This window comes from Aphis gossypii, chromosome 3 (assembly GCF_020184175.1).
Source record: "Aphis gossypii isolate Hap1 chromosome 3, ASM2018417v2, whole genome shotgun sequence".
Taxonomy (NCBI): domain Eukaryota; kingdom Metazoa; phylum Arthropoda; class Insecta; order Hemiptera; family Aphididae; genus Aphis; species Aphis gossypii.
In genome coordinates, this window is record NC_065532.1 from 11811930 (window position 1) to 11828949 (window position 17020).

General features: G+C 27.3%; 2 protein-coding genes across 5 annotated transcripts in view; both read left to right on the top strand.

Annotated features, from left to right (window-relative positions):
• Positions 1-464: 464 nt before the first annotated feature.
• LOC114125474 (F-box-like/WD repeat-containing protein ebi) lies at positions 465-11646 on the top strand. Of its 2 annotated transcripts, none has more exons than XM_050204562.1 (10): positions 465-705; positions 8567-8638; positions 8706-9153; positions 9299-9437; positions 9511-9672; positions 9736-9918; positions 10073-10275; positions 10352-10517; positions 10619-10720; positions 10895-11646. In XM_050204562.1, the coding sequence occupies exons 2-10, from the start codon at positions 8581-8583 to the stop codon at positions 10922-10924; spliced, it is 1491 nt and encodes a 496-aa protein (XP_050060519.1). In that variant the 5' UTR covers positions 465-705; positions 8567-8580; the 3' UTR covers positions 10925-11646. The 2 variants fall into 2 exon arrangements, with proteins under 2 accessions (XP_050060519.1, XP_050060520.1); XM_050204563.1 differs by lacking the exon at positions 465-705 and adding an exon at positions 7841-8288.
• A 3260-nt stretch (positions 11647-14906) lies between these two features.
• LOC114125592 (uncharacterized) overlaps positions 14907-17020 on the top strand; it is a 138259-nt gene continuing 136145 nt past the window's right edge. The window contains exons 1-9 of one of the 3 annotated variants that reach the window (XM_050204560.1): positions 14908-15141; positions 15211-15361; positions 15476-15619; positions 15725-15800; positions 15869-16011; positions 16095-16287; positions 16375-16506; positions 16585-16715; positions 16790-16846. In XM_050204560.1, the coding sequence (XP_050060517.1) occupies positions 15338-15361; positions 15476-15619; positions 15725-15800; positions 15869-16011; positions 16095-16287; positions 16375-16506; positions 16585-16715; positions 16790-16846 (900 nt within the window). In that variant the 5' untranslated portion in view covers positions 14908-15141; positions 15211-15337. Of the gene's footprint in view, positions 15393-15475; positions 15620-15724; positions 15801-15868; positions 16012-16094; positions 16288-16374; positions 16507-16584; positions 16716-16789; positions 16847-17020 lie in introns of all 3 variants that reach the window. The other 2 variants (XM_027989313.2, XM_027989320.2) reach the window with 2 other exon arrangements.

Genomic DNA, 17020 nt, shown 5'->3' on the forward strand with positions numbered 1-17020 from the left:
TAATACAATTAAAAACTGCTTGATGAAAGATGAATCATTGACAAACTGCAGCACGGAGCATAAAATTTACATAATTGAACAACTTTTAATGCGCAAAATAAAACAAAATTATTTCTAAGACAAAACGCATTGTGTGATCCGTGCCTAGGAAATATCGCCAAATCGCTATTTCGTCGCTGGCTAAACCGGTCTAGGAGACTAGGAATATTCGAATATGTTTTATTTTCCGTCAGTAATAATATAAAGTTCATTCATATAACGCTACCTATCGGCAGGTATTAAAAGTAAAATGTTAATCGCCGAAAATCCCTATAATATAAATTACGTGAACATTAGAGAATTCTCTGTTTTTTAAAAATCCAGTAATACAGTAATATCACAGAAGGTAATATTATTGATAATAGTGATAAATGATTAGGTACCACGTACATGTGGTTGTCTGTTGATAACACTTCTTCATGATTTTTATTTTTTATATGACAGTTAAAACACTTAAAACTTAAGACTTAAATTAAATTTAAATATAATAATATATATAATTATTTCAATCAAGTTTATATATTTAAGTAATCGTAGTTACCTAGTGCGTTTAAATTTTTTCTATCTGGTTGTTATTGTTTGGAAATGTTTGCATTAGTCTTAAAGTGACATCAGCAGCTGATGTAATTTCAATAATTTGGTACATTTACTATTTACATTTAAAAGGTATTTAATATTATATTAACATTAAAATTGTTATAAGATATGATCCATTTTCTTCAATCGGTTTAAGATAAAAGTTTATGGAAATATGTATAATATGTATGGTAACTAATAAATAAGAATAAAGCAAAATGTTTAATTAGTCTTAAAGTCATTGTACATAATTTTTACCTATCTAAGACTTTAAATTTTAAATTGACTTTTTCATCACAGTTCAATATGTAGGTGTTCTTCATTTATTTAATTTTTATTTAGCCCTTTGATTTAAATTAAAACTGTTAGGTATAGGATATGATCTATTTTATTCAATCAGTTTAAGACAAAAGTTTATTGTAATACGTAGAATATGTATAATGTATGGTACTAATAAATTAGAATAAAGCAAAATGTTTAACACGTAGACTACGTAAGTATTTTTGCAGTTTTCACACTATGCGTATGTCATTTTTCTAAAAATAACATAAAAAATTGTACCTATTTGGTCATACGTTCAAACGGTGTATAATTACATATTTTAAAACACACGCTTAATAACGCAAAATAATAATAAAACAACATTCAGCAACACGTAGGAAATAATAAACCATTTACTTTAAATATATTTTGGATGCCAAACGGTATCAAACTCATTGCTGAATGATCTTCATGATGCCGATTGGCGTCAGTACACAGTCAATGTGTTAATTAGTCTAAAAGTCATTGTAAATTTTGTACCTATTATTTTTTTTTTTAATGAAAAGTGGTACAATTCAGTAAATTTCAGCACCTAAATATTTAAATTTGCTAATATATTTGTCATTATTTTTCTTAATTCCTGACTCATGAGCAATAATTTCATAAAATTCAACAATGAACTTAACAAATATTTGCATTTATGGTTTTTGTTGTTTTGTGTTCGTAAAATTATAAAATTTATAACTTTTTAAAGTCTATATTCTATAAAGTTATTCATACAAAAGCCACTACTTTGAGCTTATGGATTCCTTATCATTATTTTTAACTTATTTGTTTAAACATTGTTACATTCAATATTATAATCAATATAGCAAAATAGTTATTCGGTTGAATCAGTTTTTTGACTCCAACTGGCATGAACTAAAATTCTGTAAGTTAAAATGGTCAATCATGTTTAGTATAAATTTATACCTTAGTAATATAACTTGTGGCTAATACATTTAAGCATTGCGAGTGTCTTTAACAATTAGTACCTATCTATATTCATCTAACTTTTTAAAGACTTGCAGTTATATTTTATAATGTTGTTCACACAGAAGCATTTTTTCTTAAACTAATTTGAGCATATGAACACTTAAACATAATTTTTAAGTAATTTTTTTAAACGTTAGTCACATTTAATAAAATAATAAATATAGCAAAATAGTAATAGTGGTTTACCATACAAATCTTGATAGATCACCTATTTTATTGTAGATATTAAAATTTACTAAATGACAACAATTTATCTTTTTATTAGTGAATAAATGATCATAACACATCAAAATATTGTACATATTTCAATTATCTTCACATTTATGAAAATTAAGTTATAAGTATGGATAGTCTTTCAAAAACAATGAATTTACTTTTAAATTTAGTTTACCATACATAATATCTCGATAGCTCACTTATTTTTACATACTCAGAAATCAGAATACATATATTATGATAATTTTTTACTGATACAATTGGACATATTTAAAATACTTACTATACTTACTAATAGTATTTGATGTCATGATTAGGACTTTGATGTTGTTATAATTAAATTAAAATTACTAACTATAATGTTTATAATAATATTATAAAACTTTACCTATTTATTATGAATATTTTATGTTTTTTATTTATTGGAGGAAAGAAATTTCATATAAATGTATATATATATAATATTAGGTACATATTATGTAATGTATTTTACCAATATTGTGTAAGTATGAATTTCATGTGATTGGCTTTGCACTCCATGTTAAAGATGATCTATGCATAGACGTATTGGTTTTTTTTTACCCGATGACATTTTTATTGAAGCAATAGGTATAATTATTCAAAAAAAAAAAATATGTGTAATACAAATATGAAATAACAAATACATTTTTAAATAAGTTTTGTCAAAATTGTGTTGTTTTAGTAATCTAGTGTATATACTATGTATGTATTTGCTCATTTTTTTATTTGTCTGTTTTTAAAGCTTTTAAGTCCCTAAGGCCTAAATCTAGCTATAACCATTAGTCTTTAATACATTTTAATTAATGTAACAACATCCAAGCCCTAGTTATTATAATTGAATATTGGATTGATCATATCTTAATGTTGTGAAAAGGTAATGTTCTTTCAAAATCTATTTGATTTTATATGCATTATTTAGCATTATGCTGAACGCGAATTTTAATGATACAAGTTTTTGAAATCAATGTTGTCATTTTATAGTGTTTAGAAATGTTAAATCTAATATTAAGTTGATTCAAATAAAATATGAAAGTAGGTATGTTATTTCTTATTATTTAAATTAAAAAATATATTTGTATAAATTTTAAATAATTCTATGCTGTATAATATACTATTATAATTTGATATGATTAACTATTACCTTAAAGTGGCGTCATTTTGGAGGTGCAAGGTGGGCATTTGCCCTCCCTCCTATCTAATTTTAAAAGCAGCCCGATGGGCCGGTATTGGCCTGTTGCCATTTAACCTTTATTATTATAACATTTAATACAGAAATCAGTATTTAAAAATATAAAAATTATAAAATAAGTAAATTGGAAATGGTAATTTGATAAAATGTAAGTAGATATTTGTTTGCGAGCGAAGCGATCGATTTTTTTACGTATTCAAGCCGTTCAAAACTTTTGCCCCTCTATTGAAAGCCGAAATGACGCCACCGATCGCCTATTTATATTCTGTACAATCTTTTTTTATAATTGTATATTATATAAATAATAAATTAATAAATATTATGTAAAATTATTGAGAAGATAAAAACCGTTTCAATAATAGTATTAATTATAAATAGTACAATTATACAATATACAGAAGACTATATAGTATCATGCGTTGTTGTTTGTTTATTTATTTGTTTATTTTTAATATCAATGAATACAATTATGTGATTATTAATTGATGGAATTTTACAAATTTAATTAAAAATTCATAAAAAAATAAATCCTATATGAATCATACTTCAAAAATATAGGTTCTCATTTTAATTTTAAAAGTTACTCCTCAAACCTCCCCGTTCCAATTAAAAAAAAAATTAACATAAAAATAATTCTGATTATGTGATTTAATAAGGTTTTCACCTAGGTTATTTTTTCCTAATTTAAGCACGTCATGCTGAAATCTGCTGTCACATGAAATTTGAACACCCTGTATATTAATACTATGTGTATGTGTATCAATTTACAGCTTGGAGGTTCTGAGGGTAGTTTTTCTAAAGTATTCAATTCTTGTCAAATACAATATACCACAATATATCTCTGGTGTCGAAAATTTACTAATTGATACAGACGCAGACCTTAATTTGATATAAAACTTACTCCAAGATGATGTCCTAGTATCGGATGCAAAAATATACAAGATTCAAGGTATAAATGATCAATAGGTGAATACACTAGGTAGTACTATGTTGGTGGTATCAATGGCCATACAGGCTTTTATACGTTCAGAACGTGGAAATTAATGAACAAGTAATACAGTTAGAAGAAAAGGGATCGTTAAACATAGCGATAGTCCATGGAATGCGCCACTACTAATCGATCCAAAGAAATTAGACGCTGTAGAGTCGATCAACAACTAAAAAAAATAAAAATACAATTACCAATAGGGTTAGGCTTACTAATCGACCTAACAGAGAAAGGGATATCGGAACTATTACGGATAGTTGAAGTTAGTGTAGTTTACGAAGAATAAATCCTTATGTTCATCATGGAAATTTCATTGATTGACAACTACGATCTTAATATATTATGTATAAATCTATTCCTTTAACTGTAAAAGCACGAAGTAATTTATATGCTATTTTAGAACCGAACTCTGATTATATAGCAGTAGATAAACTCCTTTTATACTCTATAGAATTAAGCAATTATCAACTTTAAAAATATAAAATAATCATCAAAATCATTGTGGAACTTACACGGCAGACAACGAAATTAAATAAGTACAAAAATATATAAACATTTCACTCCAAAGCTTAATTTGTCGATAAATTTCGATGTCTTAAAAATTCATTCAATAATTGATTTCTTGTTTCCAAAAGCAAGCATTGAAATTAAAGATAATTTGAATAAATTAACAGAAAACTCCAAATTGCTAGACGAACTACATAATAATTTTAAAAAAGGTTTTGTAGAAACGAATTATGGCTCAAATGGGCAATGAACTTTCGTTTTACCCTGAGGGTGTTACGAACCTCTAGTTATAGTATAATAGCATAATATTCATAATAAGCATTTTAACACGATGCCATAACAATACATCAAAATGAGCGTCGCCAGCAGTCGTATTTCATTTTACATACTCGGCTCATGTGAATTCCTATAATCAATAAAAGTATTTAGTGAAGTTATCAAAAGTCTATTTAATACCTAACGCAATCTTCTGAGATTCATTCTAAAATAATATAACTGTTTCCGTAACGAAGACGAATCAACAAACCCTCTACGGATATAACCAAAAGGGAACACAACAGTATATTGTTATTATCTCAAATGGTGTATAGAATAACCAAGAGTTACATTGTGATAGTCGGTTCTACAAAGATGCATTTGTTGTTACAAATTTTATTTTACAAGTGTCGAGGAAGTTCTGCGGTTTTGACATGAGTAAAATTCACATAAGTTTGATCTAGATTTATGATGTATCGGTTGACTAATTTTACAAAGTGTATATGATTGTACCTCTCTGCACACTTCCCATTGATAATTTGTCAACGTGAAAAACTTTTCTGTATCGAAATTAGTTGCTACAATCTCCATACTAAGGTTGATTATGATAAAACTTTGACTATCGTACGTGATAACTGATAGGTAACGCCACAACGGAATTATATTATAGGTATTGAAATGGTGTCTATATTATTATACTAGAGGAATTTTTGTTAGAAATATAATTATATATAAGGTTCGATCTTTATGACAAATTGTTATTTCAGAGATTTTCATGAAATCTGAAATAGATTCTGCTTTAATCTCAAGTGGAAGAGTCGTTCCTATTGGGATGTTTGTCTTAAGTTCTCTAAGTTCTGCTAACCAACGCTGGGTGTGCAATATACTATACTGGTGTTTAATTTTCCGTGTAGGGCTGAATCAATTATTGTTAAAAGATTTTGAGTCTCACAAGCGCATTGATTCAATAGGATTTCGGAGAAAATTATAGTCTGTTCTAACAGCGTCGTTCGGATCTTTATTCGATCAATGTCCTTTTGCATTTCTTTTTACTAGTTCGCTTAGTAGCCAGACAGCTGGATGCTCTGTTAAGGTTTCTGTTGGTTTGTTAATATTTGGTTTAATGTTTTTTTATTATGTTCATTAGTTGATAATTCGATGATTCGAGCTTGCTCTGATATCAAATTGATATCTTTTACATTTCTGTAATTGAGTTATTTTGTTGAAGATGAATCCAAAATCAATGCTCTCAGCACTATAATGTGCACGGCGATTTTATGTATTGTTTGTTTTATGTCTACGTCGGCGATTTCACGATCACGCCCGACTTCTTTGCGGCGGCGGCCACACCCTGAGTGCTTAGTCCGATGACGTCCCGACGGTCGTATAAGGTCACCCGTACATCGTCCATTCGGGTGGCAGCTGTACAATAACGTATGAGACATAGGTACTGTGTTGGCGGGCGAGTACGGGGACTGCGTTTAATCGCTGACATTACCCTTTCTCACACTATGCATTTCTGTTCGTAAAACGTAAAACAACGTCTTATGTAATACCGAAATTGTTAGCGAATAGGAACATAATATCGAAAAAGTTTCATTGACCAATAACTACAATCTAAGTATAACTATATTTATAAGTATTGTTGATGCATTAAATTTGGTATACGTTATGTCGTTATCAGAGGCAAATTCTCCGGGCATGCTCAATAATACAAACAAAAATTATTTTGTCATTAATAATTATTATAATATTATTACGTATTTAAAAACATAATGTTTGACAAAAACGTCATTTAAACAGATGAAATTATTATCGTTATACTCTATCGTCTGTGTTTATTTTGATCGTACCATTTATTAACAAAGCATACGATAGCTGTGTGCGCAACACGGACTAAGATAGTAAGATACGACCTTATGGCTTATATACATATTAGTCCGTGATGCGCAAGCTGGTATTTAACGCTTATTATTACCTTTATTGCCGTTTATTCCGAGACTCGCTCTACATAGCAGGCGCGGATAATTGCCGATAAGAAAATTGATAAGAGCAAAAATAATTTTACCTCCAAAAAATTTGTTAACGTGGTTTTCATAATTCACGAACGAAATGTTCAAATGTGGTTACTTCAAAATTTTTTTTCACTATACGGCGTGGATGTTGATATTTTCAACTTGAAAATTACACAGACTTCTATATAATCTGTATTATATAGAAGTCTGTGGAAAATTATTAAGTAACGTAGTTATCAATCCTGTTTAATTAATTTCTTATTGTTTACATTTTTTTTCAATCTAAACATTTTGTTTTCCGGGTAAATAGAAACATGCAAAAAGTATACAAGCCAAATCCGCGCAGCAATGTAAAATGTTTTTTTTATATAATAAAGGCCGCAATTAAGTTATTTGAACGGTTTTTAAAATTATATTTCTAGGTATTCAGCCTCATTAGAGTTGATTAACAAATCCTTAGAAAACTAAGCCGTTGTTTTTTTTCCCCTACACCTGGTTAGGTGGAATAGAAACATCGTACTTAAAAAAATTTATAAAATCGTTAATCGAATTTTATAGTTGGGTAATCATTGAAATTTCTGTTTTGTAGTACACGGTGAAGCCCAAATTTTTTTGTAATTCACATCATTGTACATATTTTAGATCCAGAGATATGTTTTAAAGTTGTTGACATTTAAAAACGATCACACAATTATTAGAGAATGAAATGTTGACGTATTTTTTTTACTCGTGGTAACGGATACTAGCTATAATAGCCAGATCCACCGCTGCCACCAAAAATGTAATGGACACGTGCTCAGCGCCTCTGCAACAAATAAAAATTACGAAACGAAATTACTTAGGCTCAAACTAATATTCTTTGTTTAATTGTTACAACGTTTTTAATAAAAGAAATGCTCAGAAAAACGCTTCTTAATAGTTAGGTAACTCAAAAATTGACTGCTACGTGTGCGAGTCCTCGCATACGAGCAAGTCGTCTGTTCAAAAAGGGTTTATTCAGCAGATTTCTTTGACCAGTCGTATGGAGAAGGGATTCCTACTCGCCTGTTGTCACACACGTATCAGTTTACAATGTGTTTAATTTTATTATTTTTTAGCAAAATACGTTAATACTACAACATAATATATGGAATAATATTACCTACTAACAGTGTTCAGTGGTTCTCAACAATATCGATTGAAATAGGTATAGTTTGTACTTGAACGTTACAATTTGACAAATAAAAATGATACAATATTATAAGAGCTTAATATTATCAATTTATCTATGGAATGTTAGCAGTACGCCAGTATGAAAACTAACGATTACTGAGTGTTTGTTAATAGGTATAGGTGTAGTAGACATCTATGTTGTCTAACATAGATATATGCAACTTAGGTCTAAGTTTTTAGTATTAATTTTTTCTATTATTGTATATAATTATCTAAGATTATGCTTAATTTTGGTACATTTTAAATTTTAAGGTAGTAATAAAAGTATGACTTTTTCAAGTGACGAATTAAACTTCCTCGTTTACCGATACCTACAAGAATCTGGTAAGCGTGATGACCCTTAGTTATTGTTGTTTGGTCTACATTTGAATTAAAATAAAATTTCGTTTAGGGTTTCAACATTCGGCGTATACATTTGGTCTTGAATCGCATATTTCTGAGTCCAATATCAATGGTGCATTGGTTCCTCCAGCTGCTTTGATTAGTCTCATTCAAAAGGGTCTGTATTATACTGAAGCTGAAATATGCGTTGGAGAAGATGGATCAGAACTGCGTCTGTTAGAGAGTTTGTCTTTGATCGATGCAGTGATGCCAGAAATTGTAGCCAGTCGACAAAGCCAAAATCAACAAAAACAAAATGTAGCTAAGAATGAGTCACAAGAAACCAGTGGTGAAGAAGACACAGCAATTGTGACCCCAGCTGTTACCAGTACTGAAACAATGGAACCATGTAGAAATTGTATTGAAACACAGTCTGACACATTAACTATTCTTAAGGGCCATGAATCTGAAGTTTTTATTTGTGCGTGGAATCCAACCACTGATTTACTTGCTTCTGGGTAATTATAACTCAAATATCTTTTATTGATTATATACTTACCAATCTTATATTTTTCATCAGCACATACTAAATATTAATAAATCTTACAGTGTTCTGGGATTGATTTTACATTTCTCATTTTAAAAAACAATTTTCATTTATAGATCAGGAGATAGCACAGCGCGTATTTGGGATATGGCTGACAGTTCTGGTTCTCCTTCTCAACTTATATTGAGACATTGTATTAAAAAAGGGGGAACTGAAGTACCCAGTAATAAAGATGTTACTTCCCTTGATTGGAATGTATATAACTTATTTTCTATATTTAAAATAAATATTTTAATTTTTTTTAGTAATAGTTGTTATTTATGTTTAGCGTGATGGAACATTATTAGCCACTGGATCATATGATGGTTATGCTCGAATTTGGATGCTAAATGGCAGAGTATCAAGTACCCTTGGTCATCATAAAGGTCCAATATTTGCTGTAAAATGGAATAAAAGAGGGAATTATATACTCACTGCTGGAGTTGATAAGGTAAATTATTTCTTTTTTTCCCATTCTACTTTTGATTTATAATTTTTTGTTTGTGTACATTAGACTACTATTATTTGGGATGCTGCTTCAGGCCAGTACAAACAGCAATTTGCATTCCATACCGCACCAGCATTAGATGTTGATTGGCAAACAAACAATAGTTTTGCATCATGTGGTACTGATCAATGTATACATGTTTGTCGTTTAGGGCTAGATCGCCCAGTAAAATCATTCTATGGACATACAGTAAGTTATCATTTATTATACTCAATTGACAATTTTTAATTTAACCAAACTTTGGTCTTTTATTTATTGTATTAAAGTATTAAGGTATCATAATTTTATTATATTTAAGAACAACAACATTTATTTTGTTACTTAATAATTGAAAACATTTTAGAATGAAGTTAATGCTATTAAATGGGATCCTCAAGGAAATCTATTAGCCTCATGTTCTGATGACATGACTTTGAAAATATGGTCTATGAAACAAGATACTTGTGTGCATAATTTACAAGCGCATACTAAAGAAATATACACAATCAAATGGAGTCCAACAGGTCCAGGAACAGCCAATCCTAACATGAATTTAATACTTGCTAGGTAAACACAATAATAAATTGATGTCATACTAAAATTGTTAATAATTAATATTTATTATTTACTATATATTTATCAGTGCATCATTTGATTCAACTGTACTTTTGTGGGATGTTGAGCGAGGTGCATGCATACATGCTTTGACCAAGCATACAGAACCTGTATTTAGTGTAGCCTTCTCACCAGATGGAAAGTATATGGCATCTGGCAGTTTTGACAAATTTGTTCATTTATGGTCAACACAAGTAAATATTTAAATCAAAACATGAGAAATAACTAAAATAAATAACAGTTTACTTTATTTAATTCTTAGATAAAACAATAATCCTGCTATTTTTTATTTCAGAGTGGCCAATTAGTTCATAGTTATAAAGGAACCGGTGGTATTTTTGAAGTTTGCTGGAATTCTAGAGGTGACAAAATTGGTGCAAGTGCATCTGATGGAAGTGTGAGTATAATACACTCAATTTTATTTACTATTATACATTTTAATAATATAAAATTACTGATTTAGAAATTCTGATATTATTAAATAATAAATTTAACCAGTTTATACTAGTTACAAAATAAAGTTACAAGTATTCAGAATTTAATTTTCATGTTAAATTTAATTTTTTTGCAGGTATTTGTTTTGGATCTGCGAGAACTCTAATTATTTGGACATAATTTATTTTTATTTTGAGTTTTCCCTATTTTGGATACTGATTTTCAATTGTTTACTAAAAAAAGTAGCAATTTTCACTCTAGTTTTTATAAATTTATAATTATGGTGTTGTATCAAAGAAAAAACATTAAAACAATTGGTACACAGGTTATATTAAAGTAATTTATACAATGGTTGCACAATTGGTAAATATTACTTCTCTTTTAACCATCGGATTTGGATTTATATGATTATTCAATTATTGTGAAACCAATTTTTTACTGCCATTTTTTTTTCACACAATTAGTGATTTATATATAAATATATATATTTTTAGTTAATAATAATGTGACATTTAACAAGATGTACATAAGAAAAACAAAAATAACTTAAGTTTAAAATAATAATAACCACATAAAAAAAAACATTTTGAAATGTGGAGTTGGGTTAATACTTGTACAAAGTATCAAATATATATATATAACTTTTTTTACCTTAAAATAATTTTATATCATGTTTTATGTATGATTAGGTGTTACTTTATAATGGTTGTTAAAAAATTAAGCAAATATAATATTTTTTTTATGTTGTAAGTTGTTATTATATTTTATACCAAATTGCATCTCATATTATAAATATCTTGTTTATTTATTGGTTTCAGAAAACTTTATGTGTAAATATTAAAACATTTTTTTTCAGTGTATTAATTGATATAAATTTAAATATTAAAACTATGTGTATTTTATTATTATTATTGGTATCATACTTTTTATTGTTTTTTATAATACATTTTATTTTACACTGAAAAATAATTAAAAACCTAAATGTATTTGAATTTTCAACCAATTACAAATTTGAAAACCAATTAAATCTGAATATTTAATCATTACAATATAAATCTATAACTATTATGGTATTGAATTATTAAAGTATAGTAATATAATATTAAAATTGATAGATTGTACTGTAATAATAAAACGTTGACTCATATTTTATATTAATTGTTTATTAATAGCCAATATTAATATTATTTAATTAAACAGTTAGTATATTATATATTTATAAATTATAGTTATTAATAAAATTGTATTATTAAATATATCTAAATTTTATACATTCTTAAATTATATTATCATGGATGTCATTAAAATATTTGATATCAATATTTTTTTATTTTAATAAAAAAAAAAAACTGTTTATTAGTTTTATTGAAATGAAATAATGAATTATTTGGTTTTAATATCTAAAATATCTTAACACAAGTTTCTGAATTAATGGTATTTAATAACTTAGAAAATGTCAGTCATAATTTTTAAGACAGTAAAAGTGAGCCTGCGATATTCAACTTAGAAGGTGGTTTCTGGTAGCAAATTAAATGTAATTATTATTTGAGGAGTCAAAAGTAAAAAATAATTCCAACGTGTTTCAAAATAACTTGAAAAAAAGGAATTTTTACTGTGAATTAATTTTTGACAAAATCAATATTGTTTCTTGTTATACCTCAATAATAAATGACCTTAGGGCTTACATAGTTGACATTTTCAAAATTATTTTTAACATACTTATGAAAATAATAATGAACATTTAAAAAAAATATTTTTTGTGAATGTCTGAAGTTAAGTTTTTAACAAAATTGAATATTCACGTATAAATTAATGTTTTTAAAAGATGTTGGTTAGTATGTATATTTTGTGTATTGACATTAGAAGACAAAATTAGATATTCAAACGAATAATGTTGAAAAAGTTATTTTATTGTAGGTACTCAATTTAAAGATATGAATCTATCATAATAATTGCAGATACATTTTCACATTCACTTAACGATAACTAATACCGTTATTCTGTTATTGTAAAACAACTAATCAGAAATAAGTTAATAAATAGGTACCTATATAATAAGAAAATATTAATGCACATAATATGTAACTATTTTTATTTCTGTTGTCAATGATGTTTATTGTATAATATTCTCTTGTTGCTTTGGTAGGTAAGTTGTGAGGGTTCTAGTGAAAATGTCTTTGCATAAATTAGGGGGTTTGTAAATGTTTTCCTATTATTTATGGTACCTAAATTAGTGCGTATTTAAATTTTGTATAAGGTATATACTATATTTTGTTTTATTTTAGATTGCAGACTAATATTTTTTTATCATACATATTATAATATTTAATGTCATGTCTACTGATATTTTTTAAATTAAATATTTTACAGACTTGGAAAGTTAGAATTGACAATAGGTGTAGGTAATATTTTAGTATTTCTTTTGCAGTTAATAAATTTATCATTAACATTTAAATCAATTTTATCAATTAAAAGTAGCCAAAATTTGTACGAATGTACAACCAATATGATAATACTCACACAAACTCTAAACAAATATTTTTGTTTATAATTCTTTCATTTTTTCTTGTATATAATTTATGTTTACTTTTCTATATTTTTGTTGTATATATATATTTCTTGGGTTCAACCTCTCCCCAAAATAAAAAAAAAAGTTACATGATGCTAAATAAATATTTTATTACGGGTTTTCTAATAGTTTAATATTGTAGATAGACTATCTATATAATTTACTATATAAATCCTAAGATAGTTTGGTCTTTGGTTATTTTGGTGTGGTGTATCGCTGCGTTTTCTTAATTGCAATTTGTGTTAGGTACCTAGATAGGGTTTTTTAAAATGAATAAATAAATATTGATAGTACATATCTTCATGTATTTCGAGTGGATGGAGAAAAACTTATTTAGTCATATCTCCCTCCTCAAATAAATCCTAAATACGCCACTGTAGTAGGTATATTAGAAGTTATCTTCTAAGAACCTGATATTATGAGGCATAAAAAATATAATTATATAACATATAAGATAAGAAAACAATAAATAGATATCAGGCGCTTAGCCTGAGGGGGTATTTTGGGGACGTTAAAATACCTTCCTCCTCTCGGTGATATCAATTTGTGATCTAAAAATAAATTAAATGCTAAAAACGATTCAGGTTTTTACAAATTATAATTAACAGCAGCTACTATTAGAAATGTTATTGATAAACGACGTTGGGAATTTTGGGAATTGGAAACCCTATTAATTATTATCTGAAGATTTGAAAATGAAGGGTCAGTGCCGTAACCACCCTTCGTGGCGCCATTGGCGAATTTTATTTTGGCACTTATTTTTGTTTTATTTCATAGGTATTTATAATTTTTATATAATTATAATAATATTAAATTTTTACATGTTAATCAAAAGTATTTTTTAAATAATCGAGAATATTTGGTTCAAAGAAATTTTCGAAAGTTAAATATATTTAATAATTTAATAATGTGACCGTATGGCCCCATGACGGATGTGTGAACAGCTCTTTCACCTATTTGTATTTACATATTAAATTAAAATACCCTCGTTTCTTAGCTAACTGGCTGATAGGTATACCTAGGTATAGAAAAACTGAAAATTCTGCTGAAATTTGTTTTTCGTATGCAATGACTTATCTCATTAAATTCATATTTAATACATCTATTACTGCGTGACTTAAAATGCGAGGTATACCTTACACTTATTTTTCCATATAGAATGTAATCTACTTAAAAAAAAAAAAAACTATGTAAATTAATAATCATTAATTAGGTAATGTGAATGTGTATAAATTGTATTTGTTTATTATTGTCTATCAACGTATGAAATATGTTAGTTGTAAATATCGGTTGAAATACCTAGGTAAAGTTTGTATTTGAATGTTACGATTTCAAATCGTACATTTTTAGGAAATAAAAATGATATAAATTTAAATTAAATTTTTATTTTTTGGTATATTAGCAGTATGCCAGTATGCAAAACTAACGGTTACTGAGTAATGAGTATTTTGTTAGTGGGTATTAGGTAAAGTAGACATCTATGTCTATACATCTTGTTTTTTTTTATTAACGTTTATTATACCATGCTATAAATTTATGTACTATCTATATTGACAACTTATCTAACCGTTTACAGACTACAAAGGTCAATCAATTGGATGTTTAATGAATTAATTCAACAACATTATTGTACAGTACAATCTATACAGTTGAATGTTCTCATAAGTGTTTTATCTTTTTACCAAACTACTATAAACCTTACCTATTGTGATTGTAGCTACCAAAACACTACATTTTGTTTATACCTCTACCTTCCTACCAGTTCACAATTTATGTTGTTCATTCTAACTACAATATAAGTTGCAATATTCAGTGTAACTATAATAGTACACGAGTTTCATTATGAAGGGAAATTTCAAGTATGTATGTCGATATTTTTCTAGAAGTTCTATAGATGTTACACCCGAAGTTAAAAACGCTCTGAATAACCGAAAACCAGTAATTGCATTAGAATCAGCTCTTATTACACATGGATTACCATATCCAAAAAATGTTGAGACTGCTTTGGAAATGGAACACATCATCAAATCACATGTAATTATCATCAATGAACATAATATTATAAGTATATATTTTTACATGTACATATTACATACCTATGTAATATAATTTATTGTCTATTTTATAATTTATATTTTTCCTGTTTAGAATGTAATTCCAGCTACAATTGGTATAATTAATGGCAGAGTTAAGGCTGGTATGTGTCCAGAACAAATCAATGTTCTTGGCATGCCAGCTGAGAAAAAAACTATCAAAGTTTCTCGAAGAGATTTTCCTTATGCGCTCAGCCAAGTAAATCTTAAAATATATTCATATATATTTTTTGTAATACTTATAATTTTTTTAATTTAGTTAAAGTTAAATTACTGATTTGTAATGTTTTAATTATAACCATAGGGCTTAAATGGAGGCACCACAGTATCCGGTACATTGGTTATTGCTAATGCATTGGGCATAAAATTATTTGTTACTGGTATGTATCTAACTTATTCACCTAATAATATTACCTATCATTAATTAATTAATTTTTATTGTATTTAGGTGGAATTGGTGGAGTTCACATAGATGGTCAAAATTCTTTAGATATAAGTGCTGACTTATTTGAGTTGTCCAGATGTGCAATAATGGTTATATCTGCTGGTATAAAATCTATCCTTGATATTGGAAGAACTTTAGAGTACCTAGTAAGTATTTACTTACCTTGTGTCATTTTGGGACAGTTATTACAAAAGTATACTTCACTAATTAACTATTTAAATTTTTAAAGGAAACTGTGGGTGTTTGCGTTGCTTCATATGATTCAAATGGGGAATTTCCTGCATTTTATACTAAATTAAGTGGATATCAGTCTGTGTGTAATGTTACTTCGCCCTATGAAGCAGCTGGCTTGCTAGAACAATGTCAAAACACGGGATCTGGTGTTTTGTTAGCCGTTCCAATACTAGAAGAAAGAATAACAAGTAACTAGCATTATAAATATTTTTATATGTAAATAGGGTACAATAATACAATATGACTAACAAGTAACACAATTTAACTTTTCAAAGAAACAGAAATTGACAAAGCAATAGAAAATGCTCGTCAAATGTGTGAAAAACAAGGAATAACTGGAAAAAATATTACTCCTTTTGTTCTGAGTGAAGTTAGTCGACTGACAAAAGGACTTTCCATGGAGACTAGTAAAAATAGCAAACAAACTATTCATTTAAGTAGTTTTTATATTTTATTTATTTATTTATTATTATTATTATTTTTAGACATTTCTTTATTGAAGAATAATTCCTTGATTGGAAGTAAAATTGCATTGGAGTATTATTCAAAATTGTCTTCTACCTCAAAATCAGTTTTTGAAATAAAAAAAAGTCTTAACAAATCTAGAAAATCTCCTGTACGTATATTAAGATTTTAACTTTTGGTTGTTATTTTAAATCCATCAATTATTGTTATTGTTTTGAGATCTAGGTAGTAATTGGTGGTAGTAATGTAGACTATGTGCTTCAAGTTGACGAAGATTTAAAGGTAAGTTAAACTTTATAAGTTATAACTTTAATTATTAGTCCATTAAATTTGAAGATTATTTAAAATACATATTTTATAATGCTTTTTAATATTTATTAAATAATCTTTATGTGTCAAAATTAGCAGAATAATAATGATAGGAAAATAAAGGATAAGTATTTAAGATTATGAAAA

What these genes read in the sequence shown, in the direction of transcription:
- LOC114125474 (XM_050204562.1), top strand. Translation starts at nt 8,581, where the DNA reads ATGACTTTTTCAAGTGACGAATTAAACTTCCTCGTTTACCGATACCTA. An exon ending in ACTGATTTACTTGCTTCTGG is followed by an intron (nt 9,154 to 9,298) that starts GTAATTATAACT and finishes TTTCATTTATAG; the next exon opens with ATCAGGAGATAGCACAGCGC. An exon ending in AATCATTCTATGGACATACA is followed by an intron (nt 9,919 to 10,072) that starts GTAAGTTATCAT and finishes AAAACATTTTAG; the next exon opens with AATGAAGTTAATGCTATTAA.